Raw genomic sequence first — 20755 nt, 5'->3', positions numbered from 1 at the left:
AATGGGGAAAGTGGAAAGCATTCTCCCTGAGGACCGGAACAAGACAAAGATGCCCACATTCACCACTTCTACTCAACATAGTGCTATTCACTACAGCATTGGTTGTAAAAACAAGACTGGAAACAGAACAAATGGATACCATACCCATAATGGATGCTTAAGTAATTTTGGGAATAGTCATAGGGTGCAGTACTTTATAGCTCTGAAAAAATACAATGGATTTACATTTGAAATGTGGAATGATAACTAAGGTGCATTGCCCAGTGATATATGCAGAGGGGCAGAGGACTTTGTATAAACACAATCATCCATCAGCATGTATTCCAGGCGCATGTTTCTATTTGCACATAGATTGTAAAGATGATATGCAAACAAAAATGTTGACTTGGTGTTTGGAAGTTCAGAGTGGAAGGGAAACTTCCTTGCTAACCTTTTATGATATTTAGAGTTATTTCTAACCACGAATATGTAATACATTTAGAAATCTTAGTTAATAAGAAAAGCCTGCTGGTCCTGGCCTCTTGCTGACACATGTCAGGTGGACATGGGGCTGTCGTGCTAATGTGTGCAAACTGAGACAAATCCAAGAATGGCAGTCTGCTTTTTTCATCGTACAAATAATAGTTAATAGAAATAGAATAATGGTTATTGCTCATTGATATACCATGCATATTCTATTAGATAATAATAAATTTCTGACATTTGAACTATATTTACACATGGAAATTGAAATATATGGATGAAATATTGTGGCTTATATAGGCAATTGTTTTACTGGCATTTTACAAACTGATCATCATTCCTCATGGCACGGGTCTATGTGATATTAAGTAGCTTGTTATGTTTGGGAAGGGCAGTGATGACCACAAGAATGACTTCAACTACTAAAGTACCATGGAGATTTCAACAATGTTTTGTTTGATATTTAAATATTTCACTGGGCTCCCAGGTTTTTTCTCACCCTAATAGCTCTCACCCATATCATGTGGGTCCCATTAATACAGATACCTCTGAATGCACCACTCTTCCATTACATCCAGTCAATTGCTAGTTACCTTGGGCCTACAACTGGGGGAGGGCAGGGGCTGCTGGCCACCTCCTCATCTACAGTAAGAGTCAATGAGCAGTTAAGTGGATACTGAAAACCATTTATCCTGCTGGAGTGAGAAATAAATGGTTTCTTTCAATAGGGTAGTAAAGTACATCTTTTCCAATTTATTTATATGACTCAAGGCCCATCTCAATTCCAGATGCAGATTCTCACAAAGGTGTGTAATTCCTGATTCTCACAAAGGTGTGTAATGTTGTCCATGGCCCATTGCAGAGGAACACAGGTGTTGCCGTCAGACTGCCAGGGTCCAATCCCGCCTCTGTCACTCACCCCGGGAGCTCCCTTTAAGCCAGTAGTCAACAGCGAGGATGGAAACGTGAGTGTTTTTTAAAGTCCTACAAGTTCAGAGGCTGACTGTCAATTTCTCCTGCGCCCCTGGGCACACACCAGAAGAACTTTGTCTCCAGGTTGAAGTAAGTGCCTGTGAGAGAGTTGTGTCCCTCAGATTCTGTTCACCACAGGTGACACTTGATGCAACCCCAAACCTCTTCCACACAATCCCAAGGGGTGCTGACTAATCCAACCCAAAGGCTGTGATGTTTGGCAGAGGCAGAAAAGAAAAGGCCAAGTGTTCTGGGAAAGATCACCTTCAAATAACACAGCACCCTCACAGCCCAGAGAGACAGTTCTTACTATTATGCCAATAAACTTGGAAAAGACCAAATCCAATTTGACACATATTTCTTTTTTCTTTTTGATTTCATGCCCCTTCCCTCAATCTCCCAAGCAGCATGGATACCCCAAAGGCCCTGGGAACTCTCTCCCGTTGGAACTTACATGGAAAGTAGTTACCTACCTACAAATCCTCTTTATCGGATATACTCTCCAAAAACAGATCTTTAAAACACAAACATCAGGATAAGTCATTAGAGAGAGGCCCACTCACTCCTTCGACCCCAGCTGAAGCCCCGGTGCTTCACACAGGATCCCCTGGTGTTTCCTCTGGGCTCAAGATATCCCTACAACCTCTCTGGATATTGTTTTATACTTGCAAAATCATCTGCTCTCACCAGACCCCAAATCCTCCTTCCCAAAAGGAGCCCAGAATCAGGTTTCTGTACCCTAGAGAGGGCATTTTTTCCTCAGGAAGTGAGTTATTTCAGGGTACGTACCATTCCCCAGTATAAATGGCTCCTGCAATTATACAAAAGAAAACATTAGGAGGGTGAAATGATGCCATGCACGTCACACAGATCTGATATTCTCTCAACAACTTGAGAAAATTAGAAGGGGTATAGTGATTGAGTCAAAGATTGAAGTCCCCCAAAACTAGCACGGAGGACACCTGTGGAAAAGACAAGACCTTTTCCCACAGAATTTATCTTTAAAGTGTATTTAAAGTGTATCCATGGGGGAAAACTGCTGTGGAGGGAAACACCTCTGCATTGCAGTGGATCGTGGATGCTGCCATCTACCACGCCCCAGTGTGCCCGGCATGGGTTGGTGAGAGGCTGCCAATCAATAGCATCACACCAAGGGAACTGCAGATGTCATAAATAACCCACATTGGCAGATGTTCATGTCTACATTTGATTAAACTGCAGATGACATCGATAATGCACATTGGCAGATGTTCATGTCTACATCTGATTAAACTGCAGATGACATCGATAATGCACATTGGCAGATGTTCATGTCTACATCTGATTAAACTGCAGATGACATCGATAATGCACATTGGCAGATGTTCATGTCTACATCTGATTAAACTGCAGATGACATCGATAATGCACATTGGCAGATGTTCATGTCTACATCTGATTAAACTGCAGATGACATCGATAATGCACATTGGCAGATGTTCATGTCTACATCTGATTAAACTGCAGATGACATTGATAATGCACATTGGCAGATGTTCATGTCTACATTTGATTAAACTGCAGATGACATTGATAATGCACATTGGCAGATGTTCATGTCTACATCTGATTGGAAAGAAGCCAGGAAAGCAACATTTCTGTTCAAGACAAAGGAAAGTGTCTTACACTGGCAGCATCTTCTTTTTTACAGATGTCTTGTACAGTGTCCTCATTAGCGATGTCATATACAGTGTCCTCATAAGAGATGTCTTCTATAGTGTCCTCACTGGAGATGTCATGTACAGCAGCCTCATTACAGATGTCTACAGCATCATTAGAGATGTCACGTACAGCAGCCTCATTAGAGATGTCTACAGCGTCATTAAAGATGTCATGTACAGGAGCCTCATTAGAGATATCTACAGTGTCCTCATCAGAGATGTCTACAGTGTCCTCATTATAGATGTCGTATACAGTGTCTTCTTTAGAGATGTCTTGTACAGCGTCCCCACAGGGAGCTAGGAGAACACAGAGTAAAGGTCAGTGCCCTGGTGGTGAATCACCCAGGGAGCTTGCTTGGTGTGGGTGCATGGAGGTAGCTGATCACAGCATGGGCCGACCTGATGCTGGGCCATCCTCCTGGGCAGACCTGCACTAGTGAAGCTAAGGGACAGGACTCAGAACACCTTCTGCAGTGGGAATCAGTTTCCAGGTTCAGGTATGCATTATCCAGTGAAGGGGGGAACTATAAAAAAATAGAAATTGACAAATTCATGAAGAGCCTTCCATGAGGGCAAGTGGATTTTTTTTAACCACTTTACATTCAGTATGCATTCACACATACAAAATATTTTTACAAGAAATCAGAAATTTTAATTTTTGTCAGTTACGTTAAATCTGACTTAGCTGTCAACATAAAGATTCAATCTCATTTACTTTATGGTCTCCAGAAAATCTGGCACATAGTAAGTAGACCAAAATATTTATTAAATGAAAACACAGAGCAGGGGTGGGGGGCTGGTAGGCAGACCGGGTTACACCTGATTACCTGGATGATAATAAACTGCACAAAACCTCGGTCAAATTAATATTGAAACTGCCTTTTGCTTGGGCTCTTTTCCCTTGCAGAAGAAGGATGACCAAGAAGATGAACAGGAAAGAAATGAGAAACAGAGGCCTTTGCTTAGTAGCTAAGGGTCACCTTCTGTAACATGCAATAGTCTACAAGTGGCCTTGAACTCTGCCGTGATTCAGTGAGAGTTCCCTCATGTCTTCTACCCAGGTTGAAGTCCAGCGAAATTGTAACTGTCCTCTTTGCAACTTGCAAGACCATGCTGCTTCTGCATTTGCCTGTTGTATGAGATTTACACTTGTTTTAAAGCAACGTTTTGTTTCAGTTGGGCTGGTGGCCATACACTGCACTAGCCAGTCAACAGTGAGATGGCTCCTCATGGAGGAGGCTTGGCTTGAGGCTGAGAGTCTTAACTCACATGCACAAGAGAGTTGCCATGAGGGGTTGGAAGCCAGGCTAATAACCAAGTGCCGCACAGAGTTCCTATCTGTCCCTTCTCATCATTTTTGGCTGGTAGGATTTGAGCATTTTAGGGCTTGGGAAGATAATATTACTAAATCTACTAAAATACATCACCCATCCTTATAGGTTTTGGCCAGTTGCTGAGCAAGTTAACTTCACAACTGAAGTGGGCCGCAGTGGCCTGCGTGGTCCCCCACTCCTCTTAGAATTTGTGAGCGTGGGGCCTACTGGAGGGTGGGAGGTGGGAGGACGGGGAGGATCAGGGAAAATAACTGATAATAGGCTCAATATGTGGGTGATGCAATAATCTGTACAACAAACTCTCATGACACACATTTACATATGTAGCAAACCTGCACATCCTGCACATGTACCCCTGAACTTAAAAGTTAAAAAAAAAAAAAAAAGGATCTGTGAGCTGACCCAAACACCTGGGGATCTTTGTGCTTTTGACACACTGATGACTATGCCGGTCCGTGCGGAGATGTGCCTATAACTGCCCTGGGTTTTGTGACCACGGAAACCACTTTATGATGATGGGCAGTGTCTGGGGCCTTTTGGGCTCAGTGCTTTAGGGCTTATACATGAATGCTGGACTCCCTGTGTGGTGGTGAACACCCCATGACTAAGTGCATGTCAGTGTCAGCACTGGCCCACACTCCTGGGTTTGTGTTTTCACTTTTTCATTCAGGAACTGAGGAGCTGGGGCCACTCCCTTGGCCCTTCATGTTCTCCACCTGAGCAGTGGGGATAATAAGGCAGACCCGGGGATGGCTCTGATGAGGGTGGAGGAGTCACTGTGCAGAGAGAGTAGAGCGGGGTGGATTTTATTGTTAGAAGTGGACACTGGCGATTGGGCTGTATAAATGGGAAATCTCTCCTGAGAAAACACACTGCCTCACCTATACAGAAACACACACATTCACACCACACAATGCAACCTCACACAAGACACCACCAATCCTCAAGCACCCAACTCAGCACCACCCAAAAGGGAGCACAGCTGCTTCCTCAAAATTTGGCCATAATTTTTCCCCAGGGAATTCAGGTTTTAAAAAAACTCTTCCCCTATACTTATTCCTATCACAACCGCAGGATCAGGGTGGCTCTTCACATTGAAACCAGGCAAGGATGCCACACCTTTCTTGGCATCCAGATTGTTTTCTTGGCAAGTGATTCCAGCTTACTAGATTCACACCTCAGAGGGGCCACCTGCACCACCTGCAATACAGAAACAAAGCTTTTTGAGGGGTCCTCATGTTGTGGATTATTTGCACAAGGCTCTGTTTCTCTCAATGAATATTGAAAACTTGATCAGAAAGTGTAGTCAACTTCAAGGCCTCCAAAACAAGGGTAGGATACACACTGGAAAAGACATCAGCTTCTGGATGGTGGATCTCTCAGGTCCACGTAGGTTGGCAAGTGCAAAATACTGAATCCAAGGAGAAGACATTGCTTCCAAGGACAAGGGCCCCAAGGATACAGTCTACAACCTGAAGCCGTCATAGCTAAATGCCATTTTGGATTACATATCAGTTGCTAAGAGTCACTTCTTCCTCCCCCTCAGAAAACTGCATTTAATACCTGTAATGGACATTGTCATTTTTTCACATGTAAAGTCAGCTGAAAAAGAAAGATGCTAAGAAAGGAACATTTCTATTTCAGAGAAAGAAAGGCAACCTTACCCTCGCATTGACCGGCCTCTCTCCATCTCCTCTGTCCTTGTGAACTAGAGACTCCTCAGAGGCTAGGAGGACACAGACCAATGGTTAGTCATAGATGCTTTTGTTCATGAGTTATTCAGGGAGCTCTGCTTAATGTGGACAACAGGACAGTGTGTGCAGATGTGTTTCATTAAAAACACAGCTTGAACTCCTGCTAGAAAATCTTCCCTCATGGAAAGACAGGCAAGAACGAGGAGCTGAGGAGCAAGAAATAGAGTCCCTGGCATTTTGCTGATGGCAACTTAAGGCAACGGGAATGAGTCAGTCTACAAATGGTACTGAAGCACACGCTATAGTTTGATGAGAGTCCCACTGCTCACACCGTGAGGTTTGAAACCCAGCTAAATGTTTTTCTAAACCCTGTAAACCAATATTAGCTAGTAGGATTTATGTCCCAAGACTACTTTTACCTCTGAGGATCCACAGTGGCTGTCACTGCAGTTATGTGTTTTAGCATTTTGCATTTGAATAAAAGCAAAGTTTAATAGACAGATTGGATTCAATTCTAGGCAAAGCAGTCTATTGTATTTATTCACTAATCCTTTGTTATCACTGCTGGTGGGAGAATTAGAAATACTGAAATTATATCCTTTAAAATTAATTAAAGCATAATTATTAATCACACAATATTTTTTCATCCAGGCCTCCTTTTCTTTGTCACGCATGCCTATTAATTGAGGATGGAGAATATCTACTCTTGTTCAGGCCAGCCAACATAGGACAGTTTACTTCAAGAGAGGGGACATAGGTTGAATGCTGGTATGTTTAAGTCTGCAGCACAAACAGTTGCAGCAACTGTGGTGAACTAATCACCAGATGGCCCTTTGCTGCCTTATTTGTCATTGTGCCTTACATGTAGCTTGCAGGATTTGATTATGCCTATGTTTTGTGGTGATCATACTTTCAACTATTCCTAAAATACTGCTTCAGTCTTATCTGTTTGGGGTCAACTGCTGAGGATTTCATACAAATTAATGAAGTTTGTGAATCTAAAGTTCTACACAAAGGGGGAAATATTTGCAAATCATTTATCTTGTAAGAGACTAAAATTTAGAATATATTTTAAATATATTTAAGATATATTCAAAAATCTACAACAAACTAACTAAATAAAAATCAGACAACTCTTTAAAAGTGGGCAAAAGACTTCAACATATATTTCCCTAAAGAAGATACAGCCACAGATAGTAGCACAGGAAAAGCTGCTCAGGATCATTAGTCATTAGGGAAATGCAAATGAAAAACATAAGCAGACACCAATATACACCTACTAGGATGATTTAAAGGAAAATAAGTGTGAACAAGAATGTAAAGAAATTGTAACCCTGATACACTGATAGTAGAAATGGATAAAGTTGCAGCCACTTTGAAAAATAGTCTGCAGTGGCTCGGAAGGTTAAATATAGAACTCCTGTTGGACCTAGGAACTCTACTCTTAGGCACCCCAAAGAATAGAGAACAGAAATCAAACAGATATTTGTATGCTAATGTTTGTAGCATCACTTTTCACAGGAGCCAAAAGGTGGAAATAATCCAACCATCAATGAACAAATGAATGTAATAAAAGCAAGGTGGTCTGCATGCAATGCTACATCATCCATCTGTAAAAAACGAACATAATTTTGATAGACGACACAACATGGGTGGACATTGAGAACATTATGCTTAGTGAAATAAGCCAGACACAAAAGGAATATATTGTATAATTGTACTTATATGAAGGGCCTAGAATAGTCAAATTCATACCAGAGAAAGTGGGATAGGAATCACCATGGGCTGGAAATAGGGGGAAGGCGCTACATTGCTTACTGTGGACAAGGTTTTGTAAGAAATCATCAAAATTGTGGGTGTAGATAGTGGTGTTGGTTATGCAACACTGTGAATATATTGAATGCCACTGAGTGCACACTTTGGTTAAAAGGTTCAAATGATAAATATTGTGTTATATATATTTCCCCACAATAGAAAACACGCACAGCCAAGCCCAGATGCCAGTCTTGTTAGCTGCCTTCCTTTACCTTCAAGAGTGGGCTGAAGCTTGTCCAGTCTTTCAAGGTTGCTGAAAACTGTATGATGGAAGTCATCTGCATTGGGAAAGAAATTAATGGAGAGAGGAGAAAACTTGAGAACCCACACTACTCACTCCACAGGGCAAAGCACTCTGTCTCCCGTGCATTGCTGACCCATCTCAGTATTTCCTGTGACCACCTCCTTTTTCAACTGAAGACTTCACACCTGAAGGGGTTCCCAGGCTTTTCACCTCGGACTTTGCCAGGACTGATCCTCTCAGCTACTGACCATTTCACCTTCATTCATGTCCATGCCACATCAGGCTGTGTTGTCTAGATGGAATGAATCCACCCCAAATGTCCCTTTCTGGAGGAAGCCACCATTCTGCTGTACCTCCAACACGTCCACACACACCGAGGCACCTCGCTCATGCAAGGTGTGTGTCCTCCAACAAAGTTTCACGCTCTAAACCCAGATAACTTTTGAAACCCAAGTTCTGTTGATTCCCCTACTTCAGGTGCTCCATAGATGTTCGTTTGTCTACTAAACACTGCCCCAGGCAATTAAATATTCCAAAGTGACCAGCAGAATTTTTATGTTAATTCTGACATTGCATTGTTAGTACAAGTGTTTTCCCCCTTCAAATGTATGTCTTTGTTACTGATAAATGTAACTGATAATGCTTTTTTCAGCTATGTTGCCAAGCATATTTATATAAAATATACTCTTAGATTGTTTTGAGAATTTGACAAAGATGATAGCAACAATGATAATCTTATTTGTTTTATACTAATCTTTATGTGTTACTTTCATCATTTCTTACATGGGGAGGCCTACCATACATTGTACAGTGAAATTAGTGCTATGCATTTTGGTAGGAATATAAATTGGCAAAACTAATTTAGAAAATAGTTCCCTTGTTTCTTAAAAAAATTAGGCTGGGTGCAGTGGCTCATGCCTATAATCCCAGCACTTAAGGAGGCAGAGGTGGGTGGATCACCTGAGGCTAGGAGTTTGAGACGAGCCTGACCAACACCGCAAAATACTATCTCTACTGAAAATACAAAAATTATCCAGGCGTGGTGACATGTGCCGGTTGTCTCAGCTACTTGGGAGGTTGAGGCATGAGAATTGCTTAAACCTGGGAGGCGGAGGTTCCAGTGAGCCGAGATTGTGCCACTGCTCTCCAGCCTGGGTCTCAGAAAAAAAGAAAAAAAAAATTGACCAAAATGTCATTATGCATTACACGACTGTATATGATGCTCAAAGCTACATTACTCATCACAGAAAATAACAAAAATAAATGTCCATTAACTGATCAATGAATAAACACTATCTGTATGAATAAACACAGCAGACTATGAAGGAAAACATATGACGAGCACGTGCTAACGCGTCAATTAACTTCAAATATAGCAGGCTAAATGAAGGAAGTCAGATTCCAAATATATATATATGTCCATTTCTATTAAACAAGCGGGAAATGTATGGAGATGGAATATCACAGCAGTATTGCTTAGGGCTGGAGATGGCAGTGGGGATTAACTGCCAGTGGGCAAGAGAGAACTTGGGTGAGGGAAACATATTTAAATTAGATGGTGGTGATGGGTGCACACAGTATCAATTTAATAAAGCATCAAATTGTATACCTTTTCAGTGGGCAAAATTTACAGTGGGTTCACACCCAATATAGATGTTAAAAATAAATTAATGTTATGGACATTCTTGTTGGGTTTTTAACGAGCCAAGAGATATGCTGTTAAAGCAGCATTAATTCAAATGGTTGTCACGGGTCACTTAAATAAGATAGTTGTCCTACAAATATATGGTGAATGTTATCCGTGAATTTCCTGAATCTATTACAATAATCACATTTTTTTCCATTAAACTCTTGAGGTAGCTAATTTTATTTATTGCATTTTCAATGTTAATCCACCATTTCATATTTTGAGATTAACTCACATTAGTCAGAATTTACAGTATTTTAAAATATCACAAAATTTAATTTACCTTATCTGGTTTTGGTTTCAAGACTATGTTAGCCATTTCATTTAATTGTACATGTAGGGTATTCTAAGTTATGGAAAACTATTACATCTTCCTTGATTTTTTTTTTTTATAAATTAATTCTAGGGATCTATATGGTACAGTCCATGGAGAATTGTTTTAATCATTCATTCATGTCTTCACTGGGTATAGGATTGATCATATTGGTCATAGTTTTCTGCTCAGATTTCAATAAGAAACTCGTGGAAGAACCTGAAGGGTGGGATCTTTGAGGGAGCCTGAGACAGAGCAAGACAAGCTAAGAAGGAGGGCAGTGCCACAGCAGAACTGCTATTGATGCCCCCTCACCTAGATTCCAGAAGAGACATCCAGCTGCAGACACTGAGGTGCAGGAAAACAGTGGAGCACCCAGCACCCATCAGAGAAAGCAGTGCCCAGGAACAAGGAGGCACTGATGGTGGCAAGGGGAAAAGACAGCTGCCATGAGGCTGTTCACATGAGGGTCTCAGGCTGCACAGACACCCACACCAGCTGAGGGGTCCTGGTTTTCATAAAGGGTGTGGCTCAGCCAGGCCACCAACAAGCAGTTAACAAACAGTAGTAATATGACACTTTCCAAAGACCTTACTTGAGTAACACGGTGATCCTCACAAATTTCCAATCAGGATGGTCGCACAGTTCCTCCTGCTTTAGGACACAGAGCCTGCCCATGGTCACAGTGGGTAGGTGCAGACTCTGAAGATGCACTTTGGTCAGAGACCCCGCTCAACTCTGTCTACTGAGGGCCTCTGTCCTGTCTGCTGACCACCGGTCAGAGGTGCAGGCTGCACTGGGGAGTAAGAATGCCACCTTCTCAATGTTGGGAAAACTCCCTGCCAGAACTGAGAATGGCCCTTTCTAAGCAGAAGGCAAGCTCAGACTAAAGAAGGAGGACAACAACATCAGGTTGGCAGATTGCCAAAGATTCACTCAGGGAGAGCCCACATCCTGGGCCATCTTGGGTGGTGGCAAGATGAGATAGATGACGGCTTTTTCAACACATACCTGACAACAAAAAATCAACAACTGTAAAAGAGCCAGAAAATCCCTAAATATTTGCAAATTAACAATGCACTTTTAAATAACTCATGGGTTAAAGAAGAAGTCTCAATAGAAAATTAAAAATACTTTTAACTACATTAAATGAAAATGTGACTTGGCAAGATTTCTGGATGTAGCAAAAGCAGTCCTTAGAGGGAAATCTATAGCTTTGGATGCAATATACTAAAAATCACAAGATATAAAATCAGTAATATCATGTTTCAATTAGGAAACTGTAGAAAATAAAGGAATGCAATGTAAAGAAAGTAGAAGAAGTAACAAACAACATCACAGAAGTCAATAAAATTAAAACACTGAAATCATCAGAAAATCATTAAAACCAAAAGCTGGTTCTCTGAGATGCTCATTACAATGAATGAATTGATATGCAGGCTAACCAAGAAAAAGAAGATAACACAAATGACCAATTTCAGAAATAAAAGAGGAGCCATCTCTACTGAACTGTTAGGCATTAAAAGGAATATTATGACCGCAGTTTGATAACCTCAGTGAAATGTATCAATTCCTTGAAAGGCAATCTTCCCAAGGTCACACTAGAATCCTAGATCATTTGAATAAACTTATGTCTATTAAATAAGTTGAATTCACATTAAGAGCATTCCGAAAAAGAAAGCACCAGACCCAGATGTTTTCTCTCATGAAATCTACCAAATTCTTCAACAGGTGAATAAAAAGACAAAAATCCATTTAATGCAATATTATTTGGTGATTTAATGTGCCATTTTTTGCCATTAAGGCATAAAAAAGACATGAAAGAAGCTTAAGTGTACATCAATTTAGTGCGATAAATTCATCTGAAAAAACTACATAATATATGATTCCAACTATATGACATTCTGGAAAACACAAAGCTGAAGCGATAGTAAAAATATTAATAGTTGCCAAGGTTTCTGGAGAAAGAGGACAGAGATTAATGAGAAGAGAGGATTTTTAGGGAAGTGAACATATTCTTTATGAGACCATAAAGGTGAACATAATGTTTTAAATATTTCAAAATTCATATATATGTATAACAGAAAGAATGAACATTATGCAAATGTAGACTTCAGATAATAATGTATCAATATTTTCTCATTATTCTAGCAAATGTACCACAGTAATGTAAGATGTTACTAATAGGTGAAATTAGGAAGTGAGGGTGAGGAGACAGAATAATATGGGAACTTCGTGTATTATATGCTCAATTTTATTTATTTATTTATTTATTTATTTTTTTGAGATGGAGTCTCACTCTTGTCGCCCGGGCTGGAGTGCAATGGCATGATCTTGGCTCACTGCAACCTCTGCCTCCCGGGTTCAAGCAATTCTCCTGCCTCAGCCTCCTGAGTAGCTGAGATTACAGGCACCTGCCACCACACCCAGCTAATTTTTTTGTATTTTTAGTAGAGATGGGATTTCACCATGTTGGCCAGGCTGGTCTCCAACTCCCAACCTCAGATGATCCACCTGCCTTGGCCTCCTAAAGTGCTGGGATTATAAGTGTGAGCCACCACGCCCGGCCATATGCTCAGTTTTTATGTCAATTTAAAACTCTCTAAAGAAATATATTAATTGAAAAATAATAATATAGCACCACTCTTTCAGGAAGATCTATGCTAATGCTTAACAACCAGGTAAGTTCTAGACATTAGCTTGAAACATTGTCTATCATTAAACATGAACCAAAATTGACCTTTAAGAAGATGTTTACTTTTGTGGTTGTAGCAATATTTACTGACCAGGCAAATTAGAATCCTGACACATTAAAAAATACGGCTTAGTCTCTTCATAGTTTCCTCTCACATATGGGACGCTGAATACTCCCGGCAATTGCGATTCTTGATTCAACTTAATTAATGAACTTCCACAGTACCTTCTTGTGGGTACATCTTCTTCTTTACCCAGGAGTCATGATGCCTCCGATGCTGGATGGTGTACACGGCGTATCTTCTTAAAACCTCTATCAAAGAAGATGCTGGTTAATGCATTCACAATAGAGAGGGCTGTTGACATCTTGCTGACAGAAGACCAGAGGGAAAATAGTGATAATCTGTTCTATGTTTAAACTTATGATCCTGTTCTTTACAGGCTTCCAAGCAGAGCCCGCTGAATCAAAGTTGGTTTCCGGAAGATCACAGAGTTCAGTGAGCACTCAACACCTCTATCAGACAGACTGCGTGGGCAGTGCCTTCCTGGAGAGGAGAAAACAGCGAGATGACTGCGAGTGTAGGGCTGGTGCAGAGTAGGGTCCCGGATTCAAATTCCACTAAGCCACGTGGACCTGGCAATCTCATGTCGTCCCTCTGCCCTCAGTTCTCTGCACTGTCATAATGTAATTTCAGCAATGCTTTTTAGGCCCTACTTCTTACTATCACAGTATAGGGCTAAAAAAATCACTAAATACAGGAAAACCTTAGAGAGGACTGGTACTTCAGTAGTGTTCTCTAAGTGTTTACTACATGCCAGGAGGAATAAGCCGGACACTTAGCAGTGGCTGAATATGGAGAGAGTGCTTGGATGGCTCCGGGGCAGTGGAGCATGGTTTCCTGTTCAGCTTTTCCGTGGGCATGATGCCTTATGGCTTATGGAAAACATCAGCCCTGCAGGGGGAGCAGAGGAGGGGCTGTGGCTGAGATTTTACACATGAGGGTGCTGACATTTAGAGATGATAAGTGACGAGCAGAACCTCAACCCTGCTGAGTGAAGGATCTGAGATGGGAAATGTATTTGGTTCCCTAGAGAGAGAGATTCCTCAACAACTGACACCTCTACATCATGCCCTGTGCCAGAGACCCAAGAGACCCCTCACTGTCTTTCTCCAGTCCTCCTAGCCAGAGGTGTGTGGGTGGACAAAGGTGATGCTCTGGAGGAGATGCCAGAGATAAGGACACGTCCTTAATGATAAAGAATTCTCCTTCCTCTTTCAGATCTTTGACCTCCCCAATATGACAGCTTAAAGGCTGTCATCTCTGTGGCCTGCATCCCCTTTTCCTTCACCCTGCCAGCTGCCTCTCAGTGACTGTCTCCTCCAGTGACTACACTGACGGACCAGGGTCTGCTTGCCTCCCAAGGCTGCTCAGACCTTCTGATACTGCAAAATGATTGTCAAAAGATGGGTCTGCAAAGAGTAACTTCCCTTCCACTGATCAAACCTGAATATGCAAGCTACTGTGAATTAACTGGAAAAGTGGCCGTGTGGGCTGGTGCTTTGGTGATTTAATGAATTAAGTCTGCAACCCCCACTGCCTCCTTGACTATTGATCAGAGCCACCTGCAATAAAGTCTGGCTAAGAATGGGCAGTGGCTGCACCAGCTCTGGGTAAAATTTGACCTAAAATGACCAATCTCATTCACTAACCTCACCATAGTCTTATGGGTTCAATGGACCTGTCCAATCCTTTGCTCTGTTCTCTCCATCACCTTCCTGTGTAATTTTCCTCCACCACGCACATAATAGAAACATGGCACAGGGGAGCTAATCACCTCTTTTATCCCCCACTTCAGGCTCACACGTAAGTTTATAGTAAAAGCCTTTTCAAATGACTGCTTTAACTGCTGCTACAGCATGTATCATCAGTTGAATGGAACCTCTCATGTGACTTTAAGCAACCCTTTGTTGAGAGACAAGATTCAATACTAGGGACAGTATTGTAGTGTAGTACATCATTGATTTTATGTTATGAAGATCATCAGTTATTGAAAATGTGTAAATAACCAAGCCCAGCCTTACTCTTCAATGCTGTGTGTGTAAATCCACTGAGTGTGCTGACCCCCATGCTTGTACCCACCTGCTAACACAGGGAGGGTCCATTCAGAAGGGAGGCACAGCTCCAACACTGAGGCTGTCCATGCCAGCTTCACAAGAGAGTTGCCACAAGGATGATGGATACCCAGATAACAACCAAATGGTAATTTGAGTACTTAATGGTCATCATCCCTAAAGTGTGTAGCTCAGAGGGCTTGTGGTGATAACTCCGTCAAGACTCTAAAGCATCTCCCCAATTCTTATTGGACTTGATCCATGTCTTGAGGAGAGACCCAGCTATGACACGCAGGCACCATATTGTCCTACTTAGTGCTTCCCTTAGCGTTTCAGAACCTGTGATTTGATCAGAAACATGGGCTTTCTATGTTGGTTTCACACTAAGGACAATGTGACACCTGCAGGAAGATGTCTACATAGCTACCTGGATTATGAGATCACTGAGGCTCTCTTATGTGAGGGATGGCGTTTGGGGTGTCTGCAGGCTTGGGTAATTCCAGGCATAGAGGGTGCTGGAACTCCACTGCATGGTGAATAGTGATCCCTTCACTGGCTGATAAATAGAGGTTGTAGTTCAGGCCTTCAACATTAGCACCGTATGAGTAAACATCTTGACTCTTCACTTTGTAGCAAGTGAACCAGGGCACATTTATTTATGTGGCTTAGTTTCTCCATCTGGTATGGGGGTTCAATAAACAAGCTCACAACATATGGCAATGATGAGGTTTGAACTAAAGTAAGTAAAGCATGTGGTCTGATTTGTTAAATTAAGAAAAATGGCACTGAGAGTTGTGCTGGGTAAACACAACATTTTTTTCTAGGGGAAACACACATAGACACACATTCACAAACAAATCATGAAGACTTGCACACAGACCACCTCACCCCACCCCTGCCCTAATACACACATACCCACACACAACCTAATGTGAACACCACCTAATGTGAACATGTTCCCAGGAACTATACATAGATAAAAAGAGCTTGTCACCTGGAAAACCAGTTTCTTTTACTATACTCCACATCCTCATTCCCACCAGGTGTCTTGGATCATGGAGGCTCTCCAGACAAAAGCCAGCAGTTAGGCTCCAGATTTCCTATAGAATCTTTTTCTAACAGCCAGTGAGTGATTCCAGAATACGTACCCTTGAATGTGCTCCCTGAAGTCACCTGTAATTAGAGAAGGAAAACACTCTGAGAATCAGGCTATGCTATGGATGGCTCACACAGGTCTTTTCTTCACTTGGAAACTCTGGGTAACCAAGATTGGAAATAATATTCAAGTCAAAAGCCCCAACTCTAGAGTAGAGTTCCCTTAGGAAAGCACAGGAGCTTTTCTTGAAGAATGTTTCTGTCTAGGTAATTTTTGAGTAGCAATTGCAGAATTCTTATCTAAAGTGGAAAGCTTGTTCCTGAAGAAAACATCCCTTAACATGCAGTGTACTATCTGACACTTGTGTATGTCCTCTGGAATCAGGTGTCAGTTGGTAAGATACACCTCCTCCATCCCCAAGGAAATATTATCTAACATCTATAATGTAGTGGATAATTTTCCCATAGCTGATATCAACTGAAAAATAAAGGAACCAAGAAAACAGCATTTACATCTTAGGCAAAGACATCTACTACTTTACCTTGGTAGTAGAGTAGGGCTTCCTTCTCACATGCTTTCTGGAAGGCTCGAAGGAGTCACCTAGGGGATGTGGAAGAACACAGCGTGGCTGTCAGTTCATTGGTGGTGCTACTCATGAATGACTCAAGGACTGGAACTTAGGGGTGTGCCTGGTTAACAAGCATGGAATGAGCTTCTCCTGGACCATCCTCTTCATGGACCAAGGAAGGCAAAGAAAGAGCAGGAAGGAAATGAGAGTAGAGCCCTTGGCTTTCCAGGTAATGGCAAATGAAAGCAACGTGAAATAATCAAACTCCAAATGAACAAATGCTAAAATACATGCTAGGATTCAACCACAGCATCCTGTCACTTCTTCAGACCCTTTAAAAGCCCAGCAGGACTGCCACTACCTTCTTGACATCTACCAAGTCCCTTTCAACCTCCACAGACCCACATACACTGCTACTGCATTTATCATGGAGGGTATAGGGTTCTGCCTTGTTTATGTGTGAATTTTTAAAATACTAGATTTAATACCATGCACCAGCATTAATTATATTTATTTCTTTTCTTGGTTTTGAAAATAATCGGTCAGGCATAGTAGCTCACACCTGTAATCCCAGCAGTTTGGGAGGTGGAGGTGGGCTGATCTTTTGATCAGTATTCAATGCCAAACACAGTATTCCCTCCAGCAGTGATGAGAGTTCTTGTTGCTCCAGATTCTCTCCAACACTTGGTGTTCTGTCTTTTAAATTTTAGCCGTTTTGGAGGATGTGTTATCTTGTTGTGATGTTAATTTGCATTTACATGAATATTAAGAAAGCTGAACACATTCAAGTATTTGCTTTTATAAATTACATGTTTAAGTGTTTTACCCATTTTTCTTTCTCTTAGTGATTTTTAAGAGCTCTTTACATATTGTTGATGTGAGCCTTCTGTCAGTTCTATGTGTTCATAGATCTGTTCCCACTCTGCAACTTGCCTTGTCACTTTCTTAGTGGTGTCTCTTAATAAACAGAAATTTTTAATTTGAATATAGTCTAATTTATCAATTTCTTCCCTTAAAACTATGGCTCTTTGTGATCTGTTTAAGAAATCTGTCCCCACTCATGGTCATAAAAATCGGCTGGGCACGGTGGCTCACACCTGTAATCCCGGCACTTTGGGAGGTCAAGGTGGGCAGATCACCTGAGATCAGGAGTTCGAGACCAGCTGGCCAACATGGTGGAACCCTGTCTCTACTAAAAATACAAACTTTAGCCAGGTATGGTGGCAGGTGCCTATAATCCCAGCTACTCGGGAGGCTGAGGTAGGAGAATCACTTGAGCCCAGGAGGTCAAGGCCGCAATGAGCAGTCATTGAACCACTGCATTCCAGCCTGGGTGACAGAGCAGGATGCTCTTTCAAAAATAAACATAAAAGTAAATCTAATGAGCTCTAGGATTTCTAATTTGAAGATAGAAGGAATAAACAAAATGAGAAACCAAAATACATTGTTTTGATTAAAACAGAGGTCAGCCATATCTCTGAATCTAAAAAAAAAAAGGAGGTCACCTGAAGCAGCTGTGAGTAAGCAGGATAAGATAGGAATCAGAGAACCGATGCTCATTGCCAGATCTTAGGAAAAAAATCATAAATTAGGATGACATACTTTTGCAAAATTAATGAAATCCCCTGAGGTGCTAATACAAAATTTTGTTTGCAATAGGACTAATAAAGAAATTCAGCTAGTAGTGGCATCTGCCGTGGACTGAGTTTGATTCCAAGAACAGAAGAGGCAGGACCAGTGAGAAATAGCACAGACATATTTGCAAAAGCAGCCCTCCCACGTTAGGAAGAAGGGATACTTTTGCACAGTGAACAGCACTACAACTGCTCTTTCATACACTATTACACATGGAATGACTGAGATAATCCTGCGTTCCACATATAGTCCTCCCTGCCCCTATTGAATAGAGAAACCCAATTTCACCTTAGCTATCTCTAGATCAATTACCTGTTAATAGGTCTACTGTTTTCTTTACCTTTAGTTTCAAGAAGAACTAAATATCCCCAAATGGTATTTCAGCTTCCACTTAATGAAACCTGTCATCTAAAGCCAGACCCTGGCCTCAGCGCAAGCTCCAGCGCAGACCCCAGCGCCCGCTCTGCCTGGTCCTGCTCTTCCAGGGCCCTTCCCTGGTGGCCGCGTGGTCAGGCTGCACCCAGTCATTTTGGCCTCCATTGTGGACAGCTACGAGAGACGCAACGAGGGTGCTGCCGGAGTTATCAGGACCCTGTTGGGAACTGTCGACAAATTCTCAGTGGAGCTCACCAGTTGCTTTTCAGTGCCACACAATGAGTCAGAAGATGAAGTGGCTGTTGACATGGAATTTGCTAAGAACATGTATGAACTGCATAAAAAAGTTTCTCCAAATGAGCTCATCTTGGGCTGGTACGCTACAGGCCATGACATCACAGAGCACTCTGTGCTGATCCGTGAGTACTACAGCCGAAAGGCCCCCAACCCCATCCACCTCACTGTGGACACAAGTCTCCAGAACGGCCGCATGAGCATCAAAGCCTATGTCAGCACTTTAATGGGTGTCCCTGGGAGGACTATGGGAGTGATGTTCACACCTCTGACAGTGAAATATGCATACTATGACACTGAACGCATTGGAGTTGACCTGATCATGAAGACCTGCTTTAGCCCCAACAGAGTGATTGGACTCTCAAGTGACTTGCAGCAAGTAGGATGGGCATCAGCTCGCATCCAGGATGCCCTGAGAACAGTGTTGCAATATGCAGAGGATGTACTGTCTGGAAAGGTGTCAGCTGACAATACCATCAGGAAGGTGGGCCACTTCCTGATGAGCCTGGTTAACCAAGTACTGAAAATAGTTCCCGATGACTTCAAGACCATGCTCAACAGCAACATCAATGACCTGTTGATGGTGGCATACCTGGCCAACCTCACACAGTCACAGATTGCCCTCAATGAAAAACTTGTAAACCTGTGAATGGACCTCAAGCAGTACGCTTGCTGGTCTAGGTCTTAATCCCAGGACTCAGAAGTGAAGGAAAAATGGTTTTTTTGTGGTCTTGAGTCACACTGAGACAGTCAACTGTGTGTGACTCTAATAAACGTAGCCTACCTTTTGTAAATTAAAAAAAAAAAAAAAGGTTAGTTTCCTCCCCGGGGAACTAATATCTCTAAATGAGGAGAACCCAAAGTTTCACAAAAGGGAAGAAAAAGTCTGCAAGTGCAAATTAGGCATAATAGTGCAGGGAGCCCCCTCCCCTTGATTTTCAGATTCATGTGTTTTTGTTGTAAGAGAAATAACACTACACGGTGGTCACTGATTCTAAGTTTATACCACACACTGTAGGACAACATCCCAACCTCACTATGTGTTGTTTACCAGCTGGGAGCATTAACTGAGTTACATGATTCCATTCCATCATGTCAGGTTCTTCTAGGTGATGGGGATTATGTGGTAAATCCAATGAATTGCACAAATATGAGCCTAGTACCATATATATATATATATTTTTTGCAGTGAAATGAATTCCTTAGTCAAAAACAATGTTGTATGGGATATCATGATGGTGAATAACAAATTATTTAAGTTCACGCATGGTAGTACCAGCAGAACAATTGCAAATGTAAAGGGTGAGTTCGTACCCAGAATAAGTGTCTACTTCAGTGAGAACAAAATCCCTGAGGGATGGGTTTCAATGTTGTCAATCTGCAAGTTGACTGGGTGGCCCCTGAGGGAAGGCTGTCATATTAGCCTTAGAGTTGTTCTACCTTGGTCCAGATACAATTTGATTATGTAAAGTCGTGAATACCTTCTATCCTTAATATCATGTGCATTTGTCCATGAGCCCATTGAACAAGTATCAGCTGACTAACATCTATTATATAACATGTCATTGTATGCATATGATTACACCTCTTTAGTGGATTCCGTCTAATGAGAATTTACTTGGGATACAAGTATTTTCATACTTTGTGTCTATTTTAAGAAGTCATCCTCCGCCGGGCGTGGTGGCTCACGCCTGTAATCCCAGCACTTTGGAAGGCCAAGGCGGGCGGATCACGAGGTCAGGAGATCAAGAACATGGTG

The 20755-nt window shown here is 41.8% G+C and overlaps 2 protein-coding genes across 2 annotated transcripts in view; one reads left to right on the top strand and one right to left on the bottom strand.

Annotated features, from left to right (window-relative positions):
• Positions 1–656: 656 nt before the first annotated feature.
• Positions 657–20755, bottom strand: part of LOC100455180 (uncharacterized) — a 34717-nt gene continuing 14618 nt past the window's right edge. The window contains exons 4-12 of the mRNA XM_054543935.2: positions 16666–16724; positions 16177–16201; positions 13142–13228; positions 8190–8255; positions 6133–6194; positions 5588–5668; positions 3100–3658; positions 2224–2245; positions 657–1948 (exon numbers count right to left, since the gene is read on the bottom strand). Of these exons, the coding sequence (XP_054399910.2) occupies positions 3473–3658; positions 5588–5668; positions 6133–6194; positions 8190–8255; positions 13142–13228; positions 16177–16201; positions 16666–16724 (566 nt within the window). The 3' untranslated portion in view covers positions 657–1948; positions 2224–2245; positions 3100–3472. The remainder of the gene's footprint in view (positions 1949–2223; positions 2246–3099; positions 3659–5587; positions 5669–6132; positions 6195–8189; positions 8256–13141; positions 13229–16176; positions 16202–16665; positions 16725–20755) is intronic.
• LOC100936301 (eukaryotic translation initiation factor 3 subunit F-like) lies at positions 16832–19692 on the top strand. Its single transcript, XM_054543580.2, has 2 exons — positions 16832–16921; positions 18746–19692. The coding sequence occupies exons 1-2, from the start codon at positions 16832–16834 to the stop codon at positions 19643–19645; spliced, it is 990 nt and encodes a 329-aa protein (XP_054399555.1). The 3' UTR covers positions 19646–19692.

The sequence above is a fragment of the Pongo abelii genome, chromosome 23 (assembly GCF_028885655.2).
Source record: "Pongo abelii isolate AG06213 chromosome 23, NHGRI_mPonAbe1-v2.0_pri, whole genome shotgun sequence".
NCBI lineage: Eukaryota > Metazoa > Chordata > Mammalia > Primates > Hominidae > Pongo > Pongo abelii.
This window is presented reverse-complemented; position numbering and strand designations above follow the sequence as displayed.

Coding starts and splice junctions, on each gene's coding strand:
- LOC100936301 (XM_054543580.2), top strand. CDS start 16,832: ATGAGCTTCTCCTGGACCATCCTCTTCATGGACCAAGGAAGGCAAAGA. Junction 16,922..18,745: donor TAGAGCCCTTGGCTTTCCAG/GTAATGGCAAAT, acceptor ATCTAAAGCCAG/ACCCTGGCCTCAGCGCAAGC.